The 15,639-nt window shown below is 42.5% G+C and overlaps 1 protein-coding gene across 5 annotated transcripts in view; it reads right to left on the bottom strand.

The window, feature by feature from the left end:
* LOC101674446 (zinc finger protein 474) overlaps nt 1–15,639 on the bottom strand; it is a 57,728-nt gene that overhangs the window by 25,493 nt on the left and 16,596 nt on the right. For 2 of the 5 annotated variants that reach the window (XM_045081408.1, XM_004761361.3), the window contains one exon: nt 4,881–6,127. The exons of 1 other annotated variant lie outside the window; for it this stretch is intronic. In XM_045081408.1, coding sequence (XP_044937343.1) covers nt 4,881–5,915 — 1,035 coding nt within the window. In that variant the 5' untranslated portion in view covers nt 5,916–6,127. Of the gene's footprint in view, nt 1–4,880; nt 6,128–8,217; nt 8,345–15,639 lie in introns of those variants that run through there. 2 more of the 5 variants (XM_013060863.2, XM_045081409.1) reach the window with 2 other exon arrangements.

Genomic DNA, 15,639 nt, shown 5'->3' with positions numbered 1-15,639 from the left:
GCTATCAACGCGCTTGGCCAAGCTTTCATCTTCTCTCAGCTGGACCCCCTCAAGAGCCACACAACGGATGACCTCTGTTCGCTGGGCAGCTTCAGGGACTTACTGCTTCTACAGCCTCGTCTTGTATGCCTCATCAAGCTCTGCCCACATGAGCTTCGGCCAAAATGTCTCTTCCTCTCCCTATTCCCTTCTCCCCACATCTTTACTTCTGGCTACTTCTTTCTTACCTGTCATGGTGCAGCTGACGTATCACTTCCTCCCAGAGGATTTCTCTAACCAAGATTCTGTATGTCAACCTCCCACCATTAGACACTGTCATATCACAATTTGGAATTCTATATTTAGTTCCTATTATTTCCTCCGTAAGAATAAAAATTCCATGAGATCAACAACTGTGTCTTTTTTAGGACTCTCTGTTGAGGACTCAGCCCAATGCCTAACAACAAATATTTGCTGAATAAACACACTTCTATCCTCTGTTGGACTTAACACTTATACCCTTTTTGTATCTCACACATACTGTGTCTCTTAGACTTGAAAAGATAGGGTCTTTGGAATCAGATCTGGTTCTGACACCCACTAGCAAACCCACTGGGTGACTCTGGACAGGTTGTTTCACCTCCGTCTCCCCAGATGGAAAGTGGGAAAACTGTAGCTGTGTTATGGTAAAATTCAAAGGAAACCATGCATACATAGGGCTGATCATAAAGGTACTCAATAAAAAGTCAATTTCCTTTCTTCTGTGATTTTACCTAAACTCCAAATATTTCTAACCCAGTAGATGCAAATGTGCATCTATAATAAGGACACCTTCTCTAATATATTTGGAGGTAACAGGAGAACAATAGTATTTTTGACAGCACAGACACCTTACTTTAAAACACCAGATGGCAGCACCAGATGCTAGAGATGTGTCTGATGGGCTCTTAGTTCAAACCTAAACATCTATGATGACAAAGGTAGCTTAAAACTAGATTCAGAGAGAATCATTTACGGAAAGAGATGATTTCCCTAAAGAGCGCTTATTTCATAATATAGTATGGGATTTTTAGGAATAATGTTTCACAGGTCACAAGCAGAATTCTAAGAAAATAACCCCAAGCATTATCTAACCAATAAAAGATAATGAGACTAAGGCCTCATTTTGGTTTGTAGTGATATTTAGTTAACTACTGATCTGTGTTCCAATTAGCCAGAAAGGGCCTGAAATCAAAGAGTGAAAGATGATCGGGTTTTAGAAAAGGGCAACATTTTCCCCCAAATATTAAAATGTTAGCACTAAAATTTATTCATTCATATTAAAATCAAGAGCAGTAATGACCTCTATTACTGTACCCGTCAGCTTCACTTAGGAAATTGCTTACTAAAATAGACAGTAGGCTTACTAAAGAGACAAAATTTAATAGACAAACTAAATGCAATATTAACATTTAAAAGGATAATCTATCGGTTTCCATATTAGGCATCGAAACTTCATCTGGATGTACCATCACTTTTAAAATCTTGCTAAGGTGGAGATCGCTTATGCAGCCTTTCCATTTGTTTTTGGAGGAAAGAAAGAAAGGGTGATTCAGCTCATGAAACCATATAATAATGCAGGTGCAGCGACCCCAGAGCCGTCACACCTTTGAAATAAAGATCTTCACTCAGAGTTTTATCCCGCTTACATACTGCTTAGCGTCCTTCAGAGCTCGCCTGTGAGATCAGAAAGGGTAAATGCAGCCTTGTGCTCTGGAGGAGACACAACAGGTTAACTCAAGCTCATGAGGTGGTTAGCGGGCAAAGCAGAGCTAGAGCAAAATGCCCGCGGAAGTCTCGGAGAAGAACTCGTCTCAGGCGGTATTTATTTGCGTTTGGGTTTGATTGAAGGGTAACAGCAGCGCCTGTGTCATAAAAGAACTGAGCCAGTCTATGTTGGAGGAACACTCTGAGCAGATGCGTAATTCACTCTGCCAGCGGAACGGTATTGTTGCCCGACCGGAGTGAATTGTTTTCCAAGCCCCGCTATCACGGTGCTGAAAATATTCTCCCTCACCGGAATTCTCTACGAGACTGAGCCCTCTAGGAGCACCAGGCAAGCTCTGATGCTGATCCGCCATCAGATCAAGGATTCTAGAATCTGATTGACAAGAGAAGCAGCGCACATCGGAAGCGTGACAAGAAAGGGCCTGTGCCAAAGCCAAAAGTCGGCTGTCACCGGCAGATGAAATATGGAGATCTAATCGTGCACAAGGCAGTGATCTTCAGGGGAAATGGATGATTTTCCATCATATTTCAATTTTGAATGATACAAAGAAATTGTACTTCTAAATTTTCAATGACACAAAGGAAGAAAAACAGCAATAGATCAAATCATAACTGAAAGAGAAAACCACACTGCCTGGGAGAGGTTTCCTGGTGAAAAGCACTGTGGAATGGCAAATACCTCTTCTAGGGAAGAAATCAAGTCCGTTGCTTCAAGAGATCTTATGCCTCTCTGAAGCCTACCAGTTTTCTCCATTTTAATTCATGCAAGATTGCTTTAAGTCTGGCAACGAAAAGGACCCTATGTTGGATGACCTTCCTATGCCCTTCACGAAAGCCTGTGTGGTCCCCAAACGGGCCAGCACACGTCTCACAGCCATGAGCGCCAACTTCCCGCTGCCCTGCGGCTCCTCAGGTCCAGGGGCAGGGTTGGTGGTGCTGTGATACAGCCATGTCCTCCAGATGCCTTTGTTCTGATGGACAGCCCCTGCTTTGATCTAAACGCCTGAGTCACCAAGGGCCACCGCTGTGGCCTCTTCTTCTGACATCTCCCCCCCAGATGCCTGGCTGAGGCAGGAGGGGTCTTCCTGGGAAGCCGTGAGCCCGGGCCAGCCTCTTTCAGCAGTCTCGACTGAGTGAGAACACGCTGTGCTCAGCCTCTTGGCACGAAGTATGTGTTACAACAAGGAGCACAGGAATCCTGACCACGCTCTTCCCTATCTCGAGATCTGTACTGAGAACATGTGAAGCAAATGCATGCACTCAGGAAACAGGGCTGCGAGTCAGAGAGCTAATGGACTTGCCGACTCGTGGCCCTGAGACACGGATTCTTGTGTTCTCTGAATCCAGACCCCACACATTTTGGAAGAAAAGCAATAGCCAGGAGATGGGAAAAGCAGATCATGTTTATGAGACCAGCCTGCAGCTCATGCCACACATAAGAGTGTGGGTTTTGATTTCGGTACAGAAACTAACGATTCTTTCTTCAGTGTTCATCGGAAAACTCGCCCAGCCTCTCTTAGTCTGACTCTTGGGCTTTATGGTCATAGTCTTGGAATCTTTTAAACCAGTAAGTTTCTAATCACTTCATTTTAAACACGAAAGTGAGAGAAAAGTACTAGAAGACTGCCAATGTAATGCAATACAAAAGTAAGGAAGAAAAGTTGCAGTAAAAAGTAAAAAAACAAAAGGCTGCTTCCTGTCCTCCAACCCCCAGTCCTTCTGGTTTAATCTTTTTAGAAGAGCTTGGGTAACCTGTTTCCCCCAAACCATCCATTAAAAGGGGTGCCTGGGCACCTGGGTGACTCAGTGGGTTAAGCCGCTGCCTTCGGCTCAGGTCATGATCTCAGGGTCCTGGGATCGAGTCCTGCATTGGGCTCTCTGCTCAGCAGCCTGCATCCCCCCGCCACTGCCACCTTTGCCTGCCTCTCTGTCTACTTGTGATCTCTCTCTGTCAAATAAATAAATGAAATCTTAAAAAAAAAAAAAAAAGAAAGAAAGAAAGAAAGAAAGAGAGAGGTGCCTAGCTGGATCAGTCAGTAAAGAATGTAACTCTTGATATCGGGCTCATGAGTTTGACCCCACACTGGGGGTGGAGCCTACATTAAAAAAAAAAAAAAAAGAGAGCATCCCTACAGGTGAGGTGTTCTAGGTAGCAAACCATAGAGAAAAGATTTTTACCTATTTCTCATGATTTGACATCCTGTAAGGTATGACACAGAACGGTGTAGTCACATCCACCCAGGCTTAATGGCAGGACAAAGCACAAGGACCATGGCTTATGGGGAGTCAACCTCATAAGCATTCTTGCCCAGTTATGGTTGATGGGGAACCTTCCGGTAAACAATACTTCACCGTACGGGTTAGGGACCCACGGCATCATGCTTATTCCCAAGTCCCCAAGTGGGGAGCAGTACCTGCTGGCCAGCCCAAACACAGGACACAGAGCAGCAGCGGGAACTGAGCCCTTCCCAGAACCATGAACCCACACCTCATCAGTTCAGGGTGTGCCCTGGGGCTTACATCCCGCATATCATAATCACGTTAAAAGAAAACATGCTATTGGAGGAACACGTCTCTTTCTGTGAGGGCTCCAGTGCCTAATTGTTGCTAAAGTCATTTGGGGTTTTTGACACAGATTCTATTTTAGTAAGATAAACTCAGCATAACCCGGCGTTGCCAAGAACGAATTCCTAAGGTAGATGACTAAAATAAACCGGTAATAAATATTGGCTGTTGGAATGGGAATTATATCTCTGCAATGTAGACACAGCATTAATGACTCATTTTCAAATAACAGTCTCTCCCAAGGATTATTGGTATGAGGAATCAGGGAAGAAGGACGTCCATCTCTCTTTCTTTGAGGAGGCAGAGTGGAAGAGGACTACAAACCCACTGGGCAGGGATGTTCTTAGATCGACTTTGCCAACCAAGATAGAGGGTCCGACACTGGTCAACCAGGACAGGCTGCACTGAGGCAGAGGCAAGACATTGAAAGAAACTATCCTAGGGGCTGAGGCAGCTGATGCTGGGGATAGTTTTCTCTGATTCTCTCATTTCTTTCATATCCCCTGAGGATAGTTTTCTCTCAATGTACCCATGGGTCCACCCAATGCATCTCATGAGGCATGAATTACCTTATCAGTCACCGTGGGTGCCGCCATGTTCCTTTGCTGTTTGGACTTAGCGGACTCTTTTAGGGCATCTTTACTCCCTAAGGTTAAATCCTGAATCTTTGGCCCACTAGGTTGAACTTTACAGCTCCTCTGGTGTACCAGAAGGCGGTCTGGGGCAAAGGTCCGGCCACAGTTTGGACAGGGCACCAGCTGGGTTTGACTTGGCCCCTCTTGGTTGGACTGTCCGGTGGGAAGTGGCTGAAGCTTCTGTGGGAGTGGTCGGCGGAGCTCCCTGGGGAGCCGGTCATTTTCTATTTTCCACTTTTCCAGGCATTTGGGCTCGTGAATGGGAAGGGACAGAGTGCCAAACTCCCTACCACAAATATAGCAGGTGAGAGTCTGTGGTCGGACGGGGATGCTACCAGCAGCCTTCCTGGGACCAGCACCATCATCAGAACTGCTGAGGGTTGGTGCTCTGGTCCCATCATCCTTGGGCTTGCAGCTTCTCTGGTGAACAGGAAGCCGATCTGGCAAGAACGTGCGGCCGCAGTATTCGCAGGGCAGCAGCTGAGCCTGGGAACTTTGGAACGCTGCCTCGTTCACTGCCTGAAGATCGTAGGACCCGCTGCCCCCGAGAGGCTGAGGTTTAGAGGGCTCTGGCCTCCTCAGGTTCTTGGGCAACTTGCTGTTTTCAATCCGCCACTTCTCCAAGCACTGGGGTTCATGAATGGCAATTGACTGGGACCCAAATTCTCGGCCACAGATATAGCACACCCGGAACCCAGGCCTGCGGGGTGGGATCACCGGGGGGCTGGGCTGACCTTCCGACATAATTCTCCTACTGGACTGTTGTGAGAGTATTACTGTTCCAGGTCTCGTTTTCTGAGGTCCTGTCTTTATTTTTCCTGCATGACTGACATTCTCTGTGTCTGGCAAAAGGCTGGAATGGGAGTCCCCACAGAGAAGGGCCTGGCTGAGAAGGAAGGTGGGCTCTTTAGAATGGTGGAAAGCCTGCTGCAATTTGTTGCAGACCCTTTTCTCCTTTCCTGTTTCCATCAACAAGCAAGTCTTTCTCTAGGCTTGCTCTGATTTTAGGCCAGACTCATTTTGGGATTCTGCTCAGACTGAAGGTTAGTCAGGTTGGCTGTCCTGGGGTTCCACATTGTTGCCAACTTCTTAGACCCAGAGACTCTGACTCACAGCTTCATTGCAGGGCAGCAGTCTGGAATGCTGGAAAGTCCTCATTAAACCTCAGATGCCTCCAAGATCTGTGGGGGAAACATAAATCAAGAATTCATTACACACACACACACACACACACACACACACACACACTCGCACACATACCCTTAGATCATAAGTCAGTAAAGAGCAGTAATATATATATGTTTTTGACCTAGTGTCCTCTTTGGCTAGATAGTAACTAGCACCTAAGAGCTGTTCAGTCAATGCTGAAATAAATTTGAAGAAAATTTCCACTATGAATCTCACTGTTACTGTATTGAAAGTAGTATTCTGCCCAAAGACCAACAATCACACACAGCACAATCCAACAGAGGCATGATGGTGAGACCACAGAAGACAGAACTAAGACCTGTGACAACTCAGTTAATGAAACTGCTGATAATGTAGAAAGTCATTTTCTACTCTCTTCAGCATTCTTAACTTTTTAGTGTCATGGGTCCTTTTGACAGTTCTCTGAAGCCTGTGGTATTAAAGGCAAAGATCTTACTATCTCAAGTGAAACGAATTTTATTGAAATAATTGATCAAATATCTTTGGTCATAATATGTATTTTATTCAAGATATGGTAACAGGCCCGACTTAATGAATGCCCATTAGCCTAAGCTTAAGAACACCTGCCAAAGGAATTCAATAGTGGATATTATGAATGTTATCAGGAAAACCCACAGAGGGGGTAAACTTCTTTTTTTTTTTTAAAGATTTTATTAATTTGACAGAGAGAAATCACAAGTAGACAGAGAGGCAGCCAGAGAGAGAGAGAGAGATGGGGAAGCAGGCTCCCTGCTGAGCAGAGAGCCGGATGCGGGACTCGATCCCAGGACCCCGAGATCATGACCTGAGCCAAAGGCAGCGGCTTAACCCACTGAGCCACCCAGGCGCCTGGGGGTAAACTTCTTATAACCTAACATGTATCCACTTTTCTTTATGATGGGAATGGAGTGTGAATAAATTGGGGCCATAGATGTCAAACCAAGAATGCAACCCTGGCCTACAACCTTTCCTGGTAAATTATCTATAGATTTTCCTGGGGATGAAGATGCTCAGATTTTGCTTGATGTTCTTTATGTAACTATTGTACTTAGCTCCTTGTATTATCTCTGTCTCTATCTGTATCTAGAGCTATACTGATAGATAATATAGATACTAATTTTAATATTAGATAACACAAATAATATACAATTGGATAAATATTATCTATTTCTATATTATAGTTATGTATTACAGAATATATTATCATATATAATATATAATAACTATAATATGGAAGGTAGATAATATCTATTATCTATAAATATACTTTATATTTATATATTATATATTGTTATAGTATCCATTATATTTATTATTTATTATTTTAAATTATTTTAAATTTAAATTATGTTAATTATCAATAATAATTCATTAATGTACTATATTATGTTTAATCATACATAATTATATTCCATACTAGATATTAAGATGGATATTATCTATCTTCAAAATTATTTTTGTAAAAATATGGCTCATGATTTTCCCTGAAAAACCAGAAGGGCAGGTTGATAAAATCTCATCATGGGCAGAAGGAGTTTTTACCCTGGATAGAGGCAAGAGTCAGTTTCACCCAGGGTGAATATTATTCTCTAGGGTCCAAGAAAGATTACCATTAGGCGTTTTAGGGCCTCCTTCATTTCCTGAAGAGGGATTAGGGTCTGGGTGAGAGGCTCTGTATCACTGACCCCCCCCCCCCATCACAAAGGGATCAGCTCCTGACCTGAGGCTGGACCCTACAGACCACAGGAGACCCCTGAGTTCAGGCTGCTGGTAATATCACAACACTGGGCATTGTGTTTGATGAAAGACAAAAAGAGCTTTAAGACCTATGCCTCGTTTCTGTATTTTGGTGCCGAGGAAGGTCTGGATCTTTGCAAATAAGACAGACTATCGGATCAGCTCTGGCACAGAAAGCAAGCGATTCTTCATTTTGACAGATCCTAAGACAGTGATATTAACACATGTGACAAAAGAATGCTGGCCCCAGGGTAGCCAGCACAGAAAATGAAGCTCACAGAAACAAAATGGGTCCTCTGCCTGGCACCATCCAAAGGAAAAAGGGGGTCTAAAAAACAGAAGGAACCTAGGAAGATGATTTCATGAGGTTTTGATCAGCATGTGGGGGTAATAACCTCCAAACCACTCTGCTTCCTTGTTCGGACATCTTGTTTATCAAGGATCCTGGGTTTCCTTTCCATTTTCCTTCATACCAGGACGCTGCAGATAACAAAAGAACTTAAGAAGACAGGAGACATCAATGCAATTACATAACCTTACTCCCCCTAAACTTACTCACAGTTTCTCTCTCTCTCACACACACACACACATATACATACACAGAAATGAACACACACACACGGCTCCCAGCAGATCAGAATACTGGGGAGGCCCCATAACTCACCCCAGCAACTCCTGTCTCCCTTAGGATCAGGTGAGAGGACAAGTATTTACTGAATACCAACTATGCATCAGATATTGTACAAATTTGTTATATACAATGTTTCAGTTAATTCTCAAAAAGAAGGCAGGTATGATTGTTTCAGTTTTATAAGTGAAGACACTATGAGTCAGAAAAGACAAGAAACTGGCCCACGCCAGTCCGTCTGTAAGTGACAGAACTGGGAACCCCTTCCAGCTCTCTTTGGCTCTAGTAGTCGGCTCTTTCCATGATTCATTCTGCCTTAGAGTCTACCAACAGTGCTTCTTCTCTTTAGTTTTTATCCCGGTTTTAATGGAGGATGCATACGTCTCATGGGAAGGTAACTAAGCTCCCACCAGCCTTTATGCTGCCCTTGAGACTTGAGAAGGAAGTGTCAAAGGGAGGAGGAAAACAGGGCACGGAGTGGGCGGGGGAATGGGTGTGTGGGGAACAAGCCCCTGTGATGGAAAAAGCAGAAAAGCGAGATTGGGGTTCCTGGAGACAGCATCTTCCCCAAAGCAACAGGGCTCATTTTAGTTTGCTGAAAGTGGTTTTCTCGATGACGTTGGCCATCTGCAGCCTGTGCAATACAGATCCTATTCCCGATCACACCAACATCCCTGGGAGAAGTCTGTGTTATTTCCTAGACATGGGAATGGGCCAGGGGGATCTGGGGTGGTATAATGAGCACAGGGTGAAAGCAAAAGCTGCCCCAAGAGGCCAGACGGTTGCTCCCTTCACCGCCCCTTCATCATTTCAATTAGGGATGGTTCTTGCAGTGTGCAGGTATTTTCCTGCTATACATATTTTCTCTGCAACAAACCTGAGAGTGTCATGAAATTCCTGACTGTATCTTAATAAATTTTTCCACTATCTCTTTCCTCCTTCAATGTCCTCCTAAAATTGTTATCTTACTGTGCTTAAAGTTTTCAAAATATGAAAGAGGAGGTAGCTGGAAGAAGTGAAATCTTTGGGAACTGCAGCATCTAACGGAGAGTCTTGTGTTGTTTCTTTCCACCCAGGATTCTGGCAAAGCCTAGCACGGCCAGTCACTCTCCCCTATATGTTAGTTCTAAAAGCAAAAGTACTGGAAAATACTAAATACATACAGTTAGATCACTTAAGAAACTGGCTTGCCACATAGACACATCGTAAGGCAACGTTGCGAGTTTATAAAGAAAACTACTTTGCAAAGCCAGCCAGCTCTACCCCAAGCAACCGTGGAGAAATGTTCACTCCAGTTGGTCTGAATTATCCATTTTGACCATATTTGCACATAGAATATTTAAAGAATGTCTTGGAAGGCATCACATTTTATCAACATGATGCCATTTTTCCATGCCCTTTGGGGTTCACAAGAAGGGAGAGACACTCACAAGGATGAATATAATAACCATGGAAATCCAAACCCATCTTGGCATAGAAGGTGTTTCCCTATTTAAAAAGGTGTGTGGGGGGGAAGGGCATAATCAAAGGATTAAATCTTTTTTAAAAATTTAGTCTTTTGAAACAAAATGAATGTAAGCAATGCATGCCCCCTTCCCTGTTAGTATAGAATCCAAATTCTTTAAATGGACAAATGAATACTTAAGAAAGATGGAGTTAGGCTGGTGCTGGCTCTGAGCAAAATTATAAAATAGAGGAGGTTTGTCTTCAATATCCTCCGTCCACCCCATTCAGCAGGCTCCATTCTCTCCTGCCTGGTGTCCTTATATGCTCGCTAGTCTCCCTTACTTTTGAACTCTCCCTTTTTCAAAAAGGAGCTGATAGACTTATTCACACCAAGGCTTATGACTGATGAGGTAATATCCCTCCCACAGTCTGGCAAAGACAACTAGTCCCCCACCAGTAGTAACTTTGCCCAACTTCCTCAGATTTAGAGAGCCCCAATTTTTAGCTGGGCACATGATTTCCCAACTTCAAGTCGCAGGCCCCTTTGCAGAATTATATAAGACGTGTCTACAGTGTACTCTTCTTTTCTTCCTTCAAACTGATGCTTAAAACATGGACGTGATGGCTGGAGATCTAGCAGCCATTATGGACCAGATTACATTCATGTGACTCCTAACATGATGGAGTAGACACCTGGATGGACTTGAGTCCCTAATAATGGTGGAGTCACCATACAAGCTCTCAAGTGTCACCCTTGGCCTTTATTTACATAAGAGAAATAAATATCTGACTGTATTGTAGCCACTTTTAAACAGTCTTTTCCTTGCATGAAAACTATAACTAGAATCTAAATCTAATGAGACACCATTGTATTTTAATAGCTGCCATTGGCTTAGCATAAAAGGAATTCTAATAGCGATATTTCAAATTTTAGGGTCTACTTTTATGAAAAGTGAAAAAAAATTTTTTTTTTGAGATAGTACACCTTGGGGGCAAAATTGACTTACTAAACATATACTTTTTCCTGAAAATCAGAAATACAAACATTGAAACTATAAATATGAACCAATGGTCCTTAAGAAATTCATTCATGATCTTCCTTTCCTAGAATTCTGTTTTGGGGGAACAAATTTGAATGACATATTTTGTTTCATGGAAATAAAAACTTACTTTTTCCACAAGCTTTGGAAGGAGCTAGAGTTCATCTGTTGTGACAATTATTAACATTATCTGAGTATTCCAAACACTCTTTTCTGTATTCATTTTCCCTATGCTCACTCTCGGACTCCACGTGCTCCATAATAGACAGGATTAATCCTAACCTCTTCCCTTTGATACATCAGCCCTAGGAATGATATCTGCTGTCTCCTTCATAGAGTTGTGTTCTTTTTTTATCCTGCAAGTTACTATCTATGTAACGACTTCCTTCCTGGTTAACAACTCTTTATATGACATTGTAATCAAATAATTGGCATGGTTTCTTGTCTTATGACTGATAAAACCACCCTCAGAAAATAAGTAATAAGAATCTGTGATATTCGAGCTGCATAGTTCCTCAGTATTGCAATAAATACAAACTCAAATGAATTCTTCCATAGCAGCTTAGAAAATCATACGGTGCTGAGCACCCAGGTAGCTCAGTCATTAGCATCTACCTTCAGCTCAGGTCATGATCCCAGGGTCCTGGGATCGAAGACCACATTGGGCTCCCTGCTCAGTGGAAAGCCTGCTTCTCCCTCTCCCACGCCCCCTGCTTGTGTTCCCTCTCCCTATATATCTCTCTCTGTCAAATAAACAAATAAAATCTTTAAAAAAAAAAAAAAAAGAAAAGAAAATATTGTGCTTATTTTAACATTCAATCCTCAACTTTCAGACCACTGAAAACAAATTTTTAATTTTATATCATCATCATGCTTCGAGAACTAGAAAATGTCACTTTTCCTTCTGTGACCAATTGAATGAAACCAAAAGAGGAAATCTACCTTTTTAAGCATATTCATATTTTCTTTCATTTTACATAATTGTCTTCTGCAGCTGACTGCCCAGCCATAAGGCCACCACTGTCATATAGGGAGTCAAAGTGATCCCATTCCTAGATCACAGATGACCGGGAAAGGGGGGTAAGGGGAGTGGTCCAGGTCACTCTGGTTGATTCCCTGCACTCCTCTTTGCATAGCCACTAGGCCAGTAGCACCTGTGGTCTCAAAAATTTTAATGGGAGTGACAAAAGACCAGATGAGAGCAGCTAGGAACTGGAGGTGGACTGGTTTGGGAAAGACAGGAACAGCACTGAAAGGTAAACTAATAGAAACATGTTCAGAAAAGCCACTGACCCTGAGGCATATGGCTTCAAGGGAATCTGCCTGTCCCTGTTGGCAATTCCAGGCTGATTCTGAATAGCTAATGAAAATTTACCCTTCCTTGTCTTTCCTTCACTGCGAAGAATTTTAAACCAAGAAGTCAGTTTCTTCACCTTCATTCAATCTAATTGTCAGGTGTGTAGACATAATAGTCTATGGTGTTAGGAGAGCCATGCAAACAGAAAATGGGAGAAATGTACTCTTTACACTTCTAAGTAGAGCTTTCGGTAAGGACATTTTATGTTGTTAAAGCTCATAATACCACTCTATGAAGGCTGTTGTTAGATCGAGCCTGTAATTTTCACTCTATATTGAGCTTCCAAATCACAGAGTACTCTAGAGTCACGAACGCCACACAGGTATGACCACGTAATTGTAACATTGACATCTGGAGGGGTGGAGAACTGGTTATAGAAACCATCAGTACAATCACATTAGAATCCTATCGTGTATAGAAATTCAAAGTGTAGACAAAAAACAGTGGGGGAGTCAAGCTGTTGAATCATAAACCAGCATACAAACCATCTTTCCTGGGCAAAAATCCTAATAAAAATAGCTCTATTCCAAATAGAATAAAATAGCTATTCCAAATAGCTCTTTCGTAAGACTTTAAGGCAGTAGGTCATACACAAAATCTGGCCCGTTAATAAGTTCTTTTTGACCTTCCTAGAGTTAAAAATGGTTTTGGGTGCCTGGGCGTCTCATTTGGTTGGGTATCTGACTCGTGATCTCAGCTCTGATCTTGATCTTGGGTTGTGAGTTCAGTCCCCACATTGGGCTTCACGGTGGGCATAGAACTTACTTAAAAAAAAAAGTTTAGGGAGGCCTGGGTGCCTCAGTAGTTTAAGCATCTGATTCTTGGTTTCAATTCAAGTCGTGAACTCAGGGGTTATGGGATCAAGCCCAACATCGGGTTCCACGTTTAGTAGGGAGTCTGCTTGAATATTCTCTCCCTCTGCCCTTCCCCACTCTCACTTACTCTATCTAAAATAAAAAAGTTTATCTTTTTTCTTTAACAAAAGTCTGAATTAGGTGCCATTATTTTAAAGTTGGGAGATGTCACACAAAATCAGGATTTTGGTTTCTTTTGAGAAAGTGGGAGAGCTGACCATACAGAGCCCACATTCCAATGCGGCAACAACCTACATTGACTGATACTGAATAAAGGCTGTGTCTGTGGGTCAGACAGCCAGTCTTCACTCTTCCGAAGTTTCTCATCAGTCCTTTGCTTTATTTATTTGTAATTCATCTTTGATTCTCAAAAGGATATGAGTTCCTGACCATAGCCTCATTTTAAAGTGTCCCTTTCCCCCATTTTTATCCTCAATTAAATATTTGAATATCACTTAAAGGAGCACTTGCCCTCAGTTAATTGGGAATCCAGTTGAAGGCTTTTCTATGAGAAATATTTACTAAAAGCATGACAGATTTATTGGTAAAAATTCAGAAACAAAGCTTCATAATGACAGCAGAGTGAGGCTGAAAGACTTATTTCTAAGAGGGAAGGAAATATCCGAAGGGAAAAGAAAGAATCAGTGACCTGAGGAGGAATTTTCATACATTAATGGAAGGTCACAGGAAATGATGCATCTAATTTCAGAGAGGAAAAAAAAAAAAAAAATCAAGCAGCCAGTGTTTAGATCAGCCACAAGAGAGATGGTAGAACCAAAGAAAGGAAAAAAGAAAAAAAGACAAACACAAAAAGAAATGTGTTTGGAGACCATCTGAACTTTTTGGAAGCATTCCCATAATTATTTAGTTACCGATGATATAACAAGAGCTACTCGTCTGCTTAAGCCAACGGTTCTTGATTTACCATTAAATGATCCCTCACATGAAGAATGTTGCATTGCTTAAGTTATTAATCTAAAGAAAGAATCATTCAGTCAAAAGAACATCAACAAACCATTAAAAATATATTGCTAGATTTCCAAGATTTGGGCTGGAACTGGAAATACTTCCTAAGAGAATTATGCTTCCCTGTATAGATTACAGAATCTGGGGCACTTTTTCTTTCTGACAAACTAGCCATTTTGTCAAGTACCACTTACAAATTAGTTTGAACTGAAAATGTATAAGAACAGCCAGTAATTCCCTCTCAACCTAGAATGAGGTATCAGATATCCATCAAGTGTCTAAAGTTGATGTATTATGATAAAACATAGTGGGGGAAAAGATAGATATTGTTTCAGAATTTAAAAACTGTAAATAGGTGCATGTGTTTCCTAGCCCCCATCACCTGATATGTTTGCACAGGGTTCCCACTGTCTTCTTGCTCCTGATTTATCATCTCAGTACGTTATCCAGTGGGATATCTTTGGCACAGACTTGCAAACCACAGAGTGGTAGTATCAGAAGGACAATCACTGGATTCGTGTGTCCAGGTGGAAAGAAGCACAAAGAAGAATACAGCTGCCTTTGAAGGGACAGATTGGCCAATGGGAGATGGGCCTCCCTGTATCCTGGAGGAACCTTTTCTTAGCCACAATCACCCACTTACCAGACAACAGCCTCAAAATTGTGCCTTAGTGCGACCCACCTCCGGGAGGTCCGAGCCTCCCAGAGCCTGGCTGACACGTTAATTGATCGTCATTACCATTCATCGCAGACATCAACACCCTTTGTGAATGCTCTCTCCACCCAAAGCTGTTTCTCAGGAAAGTCCCTGGGAAGAAAGTCAAAAACAGGGCTGAGCCCATGAGGCTGGGCTTCTGCTGTGTGTGTAATGAAGGCACCTCTATTTTCTGGTCTGATCCGCATGACTTCCCTGGTGGTGGCTCTGGAGACCTGGGAGTTTATGTACGGCCATGGGGTGAAGGCTGTTTCTGAATGTGGGTTCTTTGTTGCTCTTCTCCCCACATCTCTGGTTCCTCCTATGTAAATAAGTCATCAACAAGCTATTGTCATTCCATTTGACATCTCTGACTCTCATGAACAAAGCACTCTTTCACAGGCCAGATGGTCTGAGATCCCTAATGGTTCGGAGTCCTCCATACAACATCCTTTTATTGCTCAGGAATCTTACATAGGCTTTCCCCTGCTGAAGAAAACCACTAGAAGGCGTCCTCTGGGATCTTGGGGGAACCTGTCCATCCTCTGTCCCCAGAGCCCAGGCCAAATAGGAAATATGGTGAGAGCTCTTTATTTTTCAACCTTCTTAGCTTGTAGTTTGATTTTTAAATTTACTTAGTAAATTTACAACTACTTAGTAGTTTAAAATGTACTGAAAGCCTCTTTCCACCCCACTCCTGGTAACTATCAGATAGCAAGGAAGTCAGTCAGAGTGTCAAACAGCTTTGTTCTGTTTTCCCTTAGTAAACACAAAAAAGATCCA

Source organism: Mustela putorius, unplaced genomic scaffold (genome assembly GCF_011764305.1).
Source record: "Mustela putorius furo isolate JIRA1106 unplaced genomic scaffold, ASM1176430v1.1 tig00000561_pilon_pilon_pilon, whole genome shotgun sequence".
Taxonomy (NCBI): Eukaryota; Metazoa; Chordata; class Mammalia; order Carnivora; family Mustelidae; genus Mustela; species Mustela putorius.
The sequence above is the reverse complement of the archived record's forward strand: the minus strand, read 5'-3'. Positions and strand labels throughout refer to the sequence as shown.